The 9,856-nt window shown below is 62.1% G+C and overlaps 1 protein-coding gene across 1 annotated transcript in view; it reads left to right on the top strand.

Moving 5' to 3' along the window:
- Positions 1–9,856, top strand: part of DNAH17 (dynein axonemal heavy chain 17) — a 111,643-nt gene that overhangs the window by 5,125 nt on the left and 96,662 nt on the right. Inside the window, 8 exon segments of the mRNA XM_025047110.1 lie at positions 4,970–5,408; positions 6,745–6,938; positions 7,774–7,966; positions 8,098–8,197; positions 8,296–8,381; positions 8,554–8,679; positions 9,181–9,333; positions 9,456–9,545. Coding sequence (XP_024902878.1) covers positions 5,064–5,408; positions 6,745–6,938; positions 7,774–7,966; positions 8,098–8,197; positions 8,296–8,381; positions 8,554–8,679; positions 9,181–9,333; positions 9,456–9,545 — 1,287 coding nt within the window. The 5' untranslated portion in view covers positions 4,970–5,063.

The raw sequence follows: 9,856 nt of genomic DNA on the forward strand, positions 1-9,856 counted from the left end.
CTCAGCACCATCACGGAAGGCCAGCTGCGGGCAGGCGCAGGGCCAGGGGCTGGGCCAGGGGGAGGGTTTTCGCGGAAGGAGGGGTGGGGAGGGCGCACGGACTGTCGGGAAGTGTGGCAGCGAGCAGGGAGATGGAGGGCCGGGCGAGGCGGGGGAGGCTTCTTCTCTAAGATCCTAGCGGCTCGTGCGTGTTTCAGAGATGACAGCAGAGCTGTCTCGGAGCACGGCGGCGTGAGGCGACCCCAAAACACATTTTCCACTGGAAAAAACCCCAGCAGAAGTCGCAGGCAGCATGTGGGCCTCGGTGAGTGTACGGGTCTGGGACCCCCGGCAGCGGTCAGTTGCCCTGGTACCAGTCCAGCGAAGGGGTGAGGTCAGTGTGGCCAGAGGGCTGGAGAAAGGTCCGGGGACTCGGTCGTCACAGGGTGGATGTGCCGCAGTCCTGGGAATCCAGCGGGGAGAGCGAGGGGGAGACGGCGGGTGACGGCCGGGGCAAGCGGAGGCGTCCGCGGGCACCAGAGCAGCTGCCTGAAGCAAGGAATGGACTTGCTGGGAGGGGCGGGGAGGCCAGGGGACGGCCGAGGTCGTCTGTGTGGACGCCGAAGACCCCCAGGGCAGGTGGGATAAAATCTGAGAATGATCTGGAACCCAGAGTCTGGAGTGAGTGCGGCACGGCTGGGATGTGAAGGGGAGGCACAAACGTGGCCAGGCAGCCTGGGTCTCAAAGTGACACGGGGCCTTTTTGCGTGGGGTGGAAGAGACGTGACGTCAACATCCACCACTGTGAAGCGTGCAGTTCAGTGGCATTAAACACGTCACACCATCATCTCACAGCCTCGGCATCTTCCCAGACTCACACTGGTCCCCATTAGACACCAGCTCCCTGCTCCTCCAGCCATCGCCCTGGCCCCGGCAGCCTCCCCTCCCGGGTGGCACAGGAGCTCACCCCCCTGAGCGTGTTCACGTCTCTGATAACTAAGGTGTCGAACATCTTTTCACATATTTATCGATCAGTCGTATAGCTTCCTTGGAGAAATGTCTGTCTATATCCTTTACTCGTTTTTAATGGCGTCGTCTGTGTTTTATTATTGTTATGAGTTCTCTGAGTGGTCTTCCACTTTCTTCACAGTGTCCCTTGAAGCTTAGAAGTTCTAAATTTTGGTGATGCCCACTTTATCTCTTTTTCTTTGGCCACTTACGCTTTTGGTGTCATGTATACAAAACCATTGCTTCATCCGAGATCCTAAAGATCTACTCCTGTGTTTTACTCTAAGAGTTTTATAATTCTAGTTCTTTCCTCTAGACCTCTGATCCATTTTTTCTGTTACTTTTTGTAGCTGGTGTAAGGTGAGGGTCCAACTTCATTTCTTTGCATGCGAGTATTCAGTTATCCCAATGCCGCTGGTCGAAGGACCCTTCTCTCCCTGTAGAATGATCTTGGCGCCCTCGTCTGAAATCAGTTGCCCGTACGTGTACCATTTATTTCTGGACACTTGACTCTATTCCATTGATCCGTATGGCAGTCAGTCTCGATTACGTAGCTTCGTAATACACTCTGAAATCGAGACATGTGACTGCTCCAACTTTATTCTGTTTCAAGGTGGTTTTAAGCCCGCTGGGATTTGGACAGGGGCTTATTTGAATCTGGAGATCGATTCGAGGAGAATCGTCGTCTTAACAAAACACGAAGTCTTCCTGGGTCCCCGAGCGCGGGACGTCATTCTGTTTCTTTAAATCTTTAATTTCTTTCCTTGATGTTTTGTGGTTTTCCATGTACGAGTCTTGCACTTAGTTTTAAAAAAATTAGCCCTGAATTTTTTATTCTTTTTGTGCTGTCGTAAATGGAGCCGTTTCCTGAATTCCGTCAGGCTGGTGTCCTTGTGTGCGTGATGCATCCTGCGACCTTGCCGAGTCTTTTATTAGCTCGAATAGTTATTTTATGGCTTTTTTTAGGATCGTCATCTGCAAATAGAGATAGTTTTACCTCTTCTTTTCCAATCCAATTGTCTCTTTTTTCTTTTCGCTGCCTGATTTCCTGGCTAGAAACGCCAGTGCTCTGGCAGGGAGTGGAAGCGGCCAGCAGCGGGGGGGTGGGGGGGGCATTGTCGCGTGTTCTGACCTCTGCTGCCCGTCGGGAGCACCCCAGGGACCGAGGTGAACCTTCCCCGCCCTCCGCTGCCACCGAAGCCACCGCCTCCAGAAGATGAAGGAATCATACTGCGAGAGGCAGAGGCACGTGACCCCAGACGGACGCTCACGGGAGGAGGAAGTGGTGATTATTGGGGGGGGGGGTCTAGTGAATATCTCCTTAACCGCACCGGGAATGACAGTGATGCTCCAGAACCAAACGCATGACAACCGTGCGCGTGACGGGAGACACGGGAAGGCGCCGAAGCTCCCTCCCGCCCTTGCCTGGCCGGGGAGGGAGCAGGGCCGTGACGGACTCTGGGGCAGCCGGGTGCAGGCCATAATGCCTGCGTACCTCTGAAGGAAAAGCGGACGGCGTTTCATCCCCAAGAAACGGGGAAGGTGGACTAATACAAGATGATTTAATCCAGGGGAAGGCAAGAGAGGAAAAGCAGCAGCAAGACGAAGAGTGAGCACTGGTAACGCAATAGGAGCAGATCCCAGCGCGTTAGTAATGCGTCAAGCGGGCCACGTGCTGCAGTTCAAAGGCAAAGATCGTTCGATGGAGTTTGAAAATATTCTAGCCCAAGAGCCTTTCCACCGTGGTGGGGGTCGGAGGGAGGCTCGTTCGCCGTGCTGCGCCGGCCATGCAGGTCCTGAGGAGAAGGTTCTGGAAGTCCCGGGCCTCGCAGAAGTTCCGTGGCAGTTGCAGCCGTTGGAGGGGAGGGAGCCGTTTCGGTTCCTGTCGGGCAAAGAGCTGCCACCGGTTTGCTCTGCTCGTGGCTGGGATAGCCGTTTGCCGTCAGCCGGTAAGTGGCCCATCGCTGGGGGGCTCCGGAGGACAGAGGTGGAAGCCAGGCCCGGGCAGACGGACACCCATCGCCCACCTGGAGGCTGCTCTCCTCCCGCTCAGAGCCAGTCGGGCGTCCGGGCTGGCGTGCGTGCTGCCCGCAGCCGGCCAGCCCCTCTTCCGGCCCCGTCTCCCCGTGTCCTCACTCCGGCCGCTCCATGCTGCCCTCCGCCCTGCGTCAGACACTGTCCTCTCCCAGAAGCCCCCAACTCTGGCTTCTCCTGTCTAGTGCTGAGGGCCCGGCCTAGGGCCACCTCCCAAGAGGCTGTCCCTGTGCCCCCCACCCCCATATGGGCGTGCTTGCCCTCCTCCAGAAGCGTCACATGGGACGACACTGTTAACTGGGATCTCCTGGTCTTCACCCCAAAACATGGCTAGATGGGACTATGAGATAAGACTGGCTGGCTGGGAGAGACTTGGGGGGCCCCAGGACCTCTCAAACCACACACGGCGTGGCTCTGGAGGGAGCCCCCACCCCCCACCCCTGATGCCACTCTTGGAAGAAAAGTCGATTTTGTAAAAGCCCAAACGTACAAAATCAGTAAACGGGACGATGCCTCCTTAAATTCTAGTAGCGTAAGGCGGCTGCAGATGCGAGCCTCCTGGCATCCTGTCCCCTGTCCCCATGTCTGTGAAAGGGTGGCAGCGAGGCCTGGCTCAGGAGCAGCTCGGCAGCACGCACGGGGCCCTCCAGGGGGCCTCCAGGCGGTGGGCGCCCCACAGATGCCGCGTGCAGCTCCGCCTGCTGCCGAGGGGGCCCGGCGGGTTTCCTCGGCGTCTGCAGATGTGTCCGCGGGTGAGACATATTCTCATCGGCACATGCTCCCCGAGTCCGCTCGCGGGGAGAATGGCATGCGGTTGGCTGCCGTCTCCCGCCACACAGCCGTTCAGCCGTGATACGGTGGCCGGGATGAAACTCAGCCCCCCCTTCACGGGACAAGCGTGTTTCTGAGAATGGCAGACCGTGCCCATCTCGAAAGCAGCGACTGTGGGCAAAGCAGAAGCTGGATCCTGTGAGTGCTCCTGGGTCACCTGTCACCGCAGAGATGTCAGGCCGTGCAGGGGCCAGGTCTGGGGCAGAAGGGAGCCCCGAGGGGCCAGAGGAGTGACGCAGCGCGGGGCTGTCTCTCCCAGTCCCCGAAGGAGCCGAGAGCCCCGGCTTTCCCCAGAAATCTAGACACAGCGGCCGCGTCCTGGGCTGTAGGGGAAGCCAGCGTCGGGCCTAACTCCTCCCGCCAGGGAGAGCAGCACCGACCCTGCCGACCTCACGCCCCTCGCCGCCCCGATGCTGGCCCTCTCCGAAGAGCCCGATTTCCCTGGAGTCTTTGTCCATCATGAGTTTGTAGAGTTTTGCTTGTTGCGATAGGGGCACAGTGTTTATCTTGGTAACTGAACTTCGGGGCGTCCACAGGGAGTGCCCACGCGCCCCCCCCCCCCGTTCGTGGCTTTGCGAGACTGCAGGGTGTTCTTTCAGGGGACTCCCTCCCCGACCCTCTAGTTCGCCCAGGCAGGACAGAGTAGACTCTGAGGGGCCAATGGGGGGACTGCAGTGGGATCCTTTTATGGGCGAGAAGCTGAGAAGCAGGGCGGAAGTTGGGGTACGCCATGGCTAAGTTAGGACAGGAGGAGCGTGCGGAACTTCACGTCCTGCACCCCAGGCCCGCCCCCCCCTTTCTGCGTCTCCCACACGTCCTGTGGGTGCGATGTCTTCGAGTTCCTGCTTCCCGGGACCCTCGAACCCGGCCTTTCCTACCCCGTCGCCTGCAGATCTCGTTCTCTCTTCCCCGAGGGCCCAGCTCCGCCTTCCCCAGCCTGTCGGCTTCATGGTCACAGCTAACACGAGCACACGCATTGCTGTGCAGCCCGGCTGCGTCGGTGACAGCCCACCGGGGGGCAGGGGGGAAGGTGACCGCCTGTCCCTCCCCCTCCCGCGGACCGTCCACGGCTGGAAACACGCACGATGAGCCCTTTCCTCTTGCTTGCCCGGAACAGGGGTTCGAGTGGCTGCGGTGACGGGCGGGAAGCCGCGAACGCCAGGGAGACGCGCTGCACCTGTGTCCGCCCGCGGCGCTAAGACGACGTCAGGATGACGGTCACGCCGGACGTGAGGCTAGAGTATTTGGAGGGCGTGGCGTTCACCATGCTCAAATTCAAGCCGGACAAGTGGGGCAAAATGATGAGCGTGGAGGAGAACCTGGCCCTGTTCACGGACTTCCTGGAGAAGCCGGACACCTTGGTCCTGGTGCTGACGCTCACCCCGGCCGGCATGATCGTGCCCTGCCTGGGCTTCCCGGCCTCCCTCAAGTCCAAGGGGGTCTACTTCGTCAAGAAGAAGCCGAGGAACATCAGCAAGGACAGCTATAAGGACCAACTGCTGTACGGGGACCTCAGCCCCACGCCTGTGGACCAGCTGATAGCCGTCGTGGAGGAGGTGGGTGCGTCCAGGCTGCCCCAGGCCGGGGCCCGAGAACGCGGGAGAAGCGAGCTCCGTGCCTCGCTGTCAGTGATGGGTACCCTACGACTCAGAGCGTGGTCCACGGGCCACCGGGATCGGCATGGCCTGGGAGCTGGGTAGGCGTGCGGGAGGCCCAGCCCCGCCTGCCCGGGGCGCTGAGACAGACCCGCGCGCTCGCACGGCCTCCGGGCCCCGCTGTGCCCCCGAGGGCTGTCATTCTCTCGATGTCACGAGCACCGCTGTCCCGTGCTGGCTCCCGTCCCTTCTCACGGCCGCAGACGGCGTGGGCCGTTTGAGTACCAGTATCTGGGTTTCCCCAAGTCTGAGGCTCCGAGTAAAGAAAGGGAAGACAGGGTGCCGTTGCTCCCCTGTCCCGCCTCGTTCCCTGCGTCACGCCCGCAGGCGTGGCAGGTGCGGCCCACAGTGCGCGGTCGGACCCGCTGGGTTTCCCCAAGTCTGAGGCTCCGAGTGAAGAAAGGGAAGACAGGGTGCCATTGCTCCCCTGTCCCGCCTCGTTCCCTGCGTCACCCCCGCAGGCGTGGCAGGTGTGGCCCACAGTGCGCAGTCGGACCCGCCACGGTACGAGCGGCTCAGCCATTGCTGTCTTCATCTGTGGAACGGGGGCTCACACTGCTGCCTCGTGTGAGCCCAAGGCACAGGGGCTGCTTGGCAGGGCCCAGGCCAGCGCCCGGCACCCCAAAGCTGAAGCCCACGGCACCTGCAGGACTCAGCTGGGGCTGCCAGCATCCTGGAGACTGGACGCAAGGTCACGGTGTCGCAGGGTCGTTCCCCCGAGGCCTCACTCCTCGGCTTGCAGACGGCCGTCTCCTCCCTGCGTCCTCGCATGGTGTCCCTCTGTGTGTCTGTGTCCCAAGCTCCTCATAAGGACACCGGTCACACTGGGTTAGGGCCACCCGTGTGGCCTCAGTTTTACTTAATCCCACTGTGACAGACACTCTCTCCAAACAGTCATATCCTGGGGTGCTGCGGGTTAGGGGTTCGACGTATGAATTTGGGGGTCTCAGCTCAGCTCACAACTATACTCCCAGGCAGCACGGAATGTTCGCCGTCAGCAAGGAGCGTGTGCTGGTGTGGCAGGAGCGGGGCCCCCTGCACGGGGGTGGCTTTGCCACGACAAGGACAAGGGAGCTGGGCCGTCGCCCTTGGTCGAAACCCCTCAGCCACCCGACCCCCAGGCATGGAAGAGGGGCGCCGCCTCCCCGGCTCCCGGGCACGGAGGGTTCCCTGTGTCCCTGGGCTGTCGCAGGGGTCGGAGCAGGCACGGGCAGAACCACACACTCACTCCCTCCAGGTCCTCTACTCCCTGTTAAACCAGAGTGAGAACCTGGACGGGTGGCCCTGGGTGGTCTCGGAGGACATCATGAAGCAAGTCCACAAGCTGAAGAACGAAATGTTCGTGATGGGTGGCAAGATCAAAGGGAAGACGCTGCTGCCCATCCCCGAGCACCTGGGCAGTCTGGACGGCACGCTGGAGTCCATGGAAAGGTAGGCGGGCCCTGCGGGGAGCCGGCTGTGGGGAGGAGCGGCCGGGCCCTGACCACCGAGACGGGTTCGCAAGCTGATGAATCATCCGAGACCAAGACAGCGCTGTCTGGCGGCGCCGAGTCTGAGCTCAAAGGGGTTAGGTGAGGACAGGCTGGGGCGCCGGAGCCCCTCCCCCGCCACGCATGCGACTGGCCCGGGCGTCACACGGCGTGCACAGGATGTCACTCTGTCATGCTTGTCACACAGCCCGGAGAGGGGATGCCCAGCTTCAGGCCACGGGTACCCCAAAGCGCCGAGGGGTATGGGAGGGACTTTCAGCCGGTGGGGGCTGTGAGTCTAAGTGGAGTGTCCCGGGGTCCCCGGAAAGCACCAGGACCCTGAGGTGTCCCCTCGCTGTCAGTGATTGGCGCCCCACGTCTGCAGCCGCCTGGCGCGTGAGGCTCTTGGAGCCGTACAGGGTGATGACTTGTTGCCTTTGCTCACGCCAGAGGTGCCCGTTCTGGGGCTCGTCCTGTGGGCACCTGGGCAGTCCTCCACGGCTCGTCCACTGAGCACTCAGCATGTGCCCGTGTGACCCCAAAAACAACTGTGGGGGGCCGTCTCGAGCAGCTTGCCCCAGAGCTGGCCTCTTCTCCTCTCTGGGGATCTGGCTCCTCTGATAACACTCATCGTTTGCTCGGGGTCTCCCAGCTGTGAGATTTGGGGGACAGGAGGCCAGATGCGGTGCCTCTGGCGGGTGTTCGGGGCCTGCTGGCTGAAGGCCACCTGGGGGGTGGGGGCTGGTGGCCCCGTTTGTGCGGCCGGGACAGCATCTTCCCCGACCCCCGCCTCGCAGGATCCCCTCATCCCTGGACAATTCGCTGCTGCACGCCATCGAGACCATCATCATCGACTGGGCCCACCAGGTCAGGGACGTGCTGAGCAAGGACTCGGCCCAGGCCCTGCTCGACGGGCTGCAGCCTCTGCCGCGGGTTGAGTTCGAGTTCTGGGACGCCCGGCTCATGAACCTCAAGTGCATCCACGACCAGGTGCCACCGCTGCTCCCGGGAACCCGGGAAGCCGGTCACCGCGCTGTCGCTCCCGCCGGCTCCGGGCTCCGGCCTCCGCTCAGGGTCTTCAGGTCGCTCCTGGAACGCTGATCTACTTCTCCCCTTCCCAGCTGAACAGGCCCAAAGTGAACAAAATCGTCGAGATCCTGGAAAAGGCCAAAAGCTGCTACTGGCCGGCCCTGCAAAACGTGTATTTGAACGTCACGGAGGGTGAGTGGGGGGAGCAGGCCTCCCTAACACAGACCCGGGGGTGCCGGAGGCGGGGTGTCACTCATGTGTGCCCCCGCCCCGGCCCCCGGCCCCTGCAGGGCTGAAGGAAGCCAACGACATCGTTCTGTACCTCATGCCCCTGCGGATCTTGCTGGAGGAGATGGAGCAGGCCGACTTCACGATGGTACAGCAGCAGGGGAAAGGCCACTTGGCGGGCCTGGTCCTGCGTCGTGGGGGGCAGGGGTGTGGGCCCAGGGAGGCCCCGTCCCTCGGCTTTGGGGTCACCTCCTGAAGCCTTGGGACGGGCAGAGCTGAGATGCGGCCACAAAGCTCATGGCCGGCCCATCTCTCCCCAGCTCCCGACCTTCATTGCCAAGGTGCTGTACACCATCTGCTTCATCTGGGCCACCTCGGAGCACTACAACACGCCCTCCAGGGTCATCGTCACCCTGCAGGAGTTCTGCAACCAGATCATCGAGATGGTAGCCCCCCGCCCCGGCCCGGGCCCGCCCTTCCGTTGCCCACGTTTAAACACAGGCAAAGATGTTGGCACAGGGACTTCAGGCCCCGGCTGGGGCTGGTCCTGTCGTGGCCACCCGGAGTTTTCCCAAGACCTGAGCGGTGCCAGCCCGCCCAGCCCCGTGTCGGAGGGAGGGGAGTCCCAGCACGCCAAGGCTCGGCCGGGGCTTGCGGGGTCGTCCGGTCCCACACTGAGCCTCCTGCCTCCTTTCCTTCTTCCTTTTCACGGACCCACATCAGCCGGCCTGGGCGGCCTGGGCAGGGGATGACGGGCCGGGTGAGGGAAGCAGCTCGGTCTCTTGAAAACCATCGAGCGCTCGGCAGACAGGCTGGGACGCAAACCCGAGGGACACTCCGTGTGCCACGGCGGCTGGCCTCCAGCCGGCCCAGCCACCCGCAGACAGCGCCCTCGGACCAGCCCAGCTGGCACGTCACAACTTCGGAACGTCCTCTGTTTTGCCCAGACGCGGACCTACCTGAGCCCCGAGGAGGTGCTGAAAGGTTTGCAGGGCGAAATCGAGGAGGTTCTGAACAACATCTCGCTGTCCGTGAACATCCTGAAGGAGCTGTACCGGGCCTACGACTTCTGCTGTGCGAACATGAGGCTGTTCTTTAAGGTGCGGCCTGGTGCACGCGCAGGGTCGAGCCAGGGCGAGGCAGGGCTGCGGCCGGCCCTGGCATCGGAGCCCGCGAAGACTTGCGAGGCCGACGGCCCGTCTGCTCTCTCCTCCTCCTCCAGAAAGAAAAGGAGCCAGTGCCCTGGGAATTCCCGTCCTCCCTGGCCTTCTCCAGGATGAACGCCTTCTTCCGCCGCGTCCGGACCATCGAGGTAGAGTTGGTTCACCTCCGCCCGCGCTCCGCGGCGGCGTCTTCCAGCCTCATCCCCGTCCCCGCGAATCCGGGACGTGGGGAACCTGTGTCACTGGTCCCCTCTGCTCCGAGCCCAGCTGTTAGCCAGGAACAAAAGTGACCCATCCTGGTGGCTTCTCGCTTATGTCATGCCTTTGGCGTATGAGCAGGCCGATGACGCCTTACGTGACCACGGTCAGGAAGCCCGGAGGCCGAAGGGAGAGAGTTAGTGGGACTCGGCTGGCAGCAGCGAAGGCTCAGGGGGTGACAACGCGGGGGTGACAGCGGTTC

This window comes from Pteropus alecto, unplaced genomic scaffold (genome assembly GCF_000325575.1).
Source record: "Pteropus alecto unplaced genomic scaffold, ASM32557v1 scaffold134, whole genome shotgun sequence".
NCBI classification, from domain to species: Eukaryota; Metazoa; Chordata; class Mammalia; order Chiroptera; family Pteropodidae; genus Pteropus; species Pteropus alecto.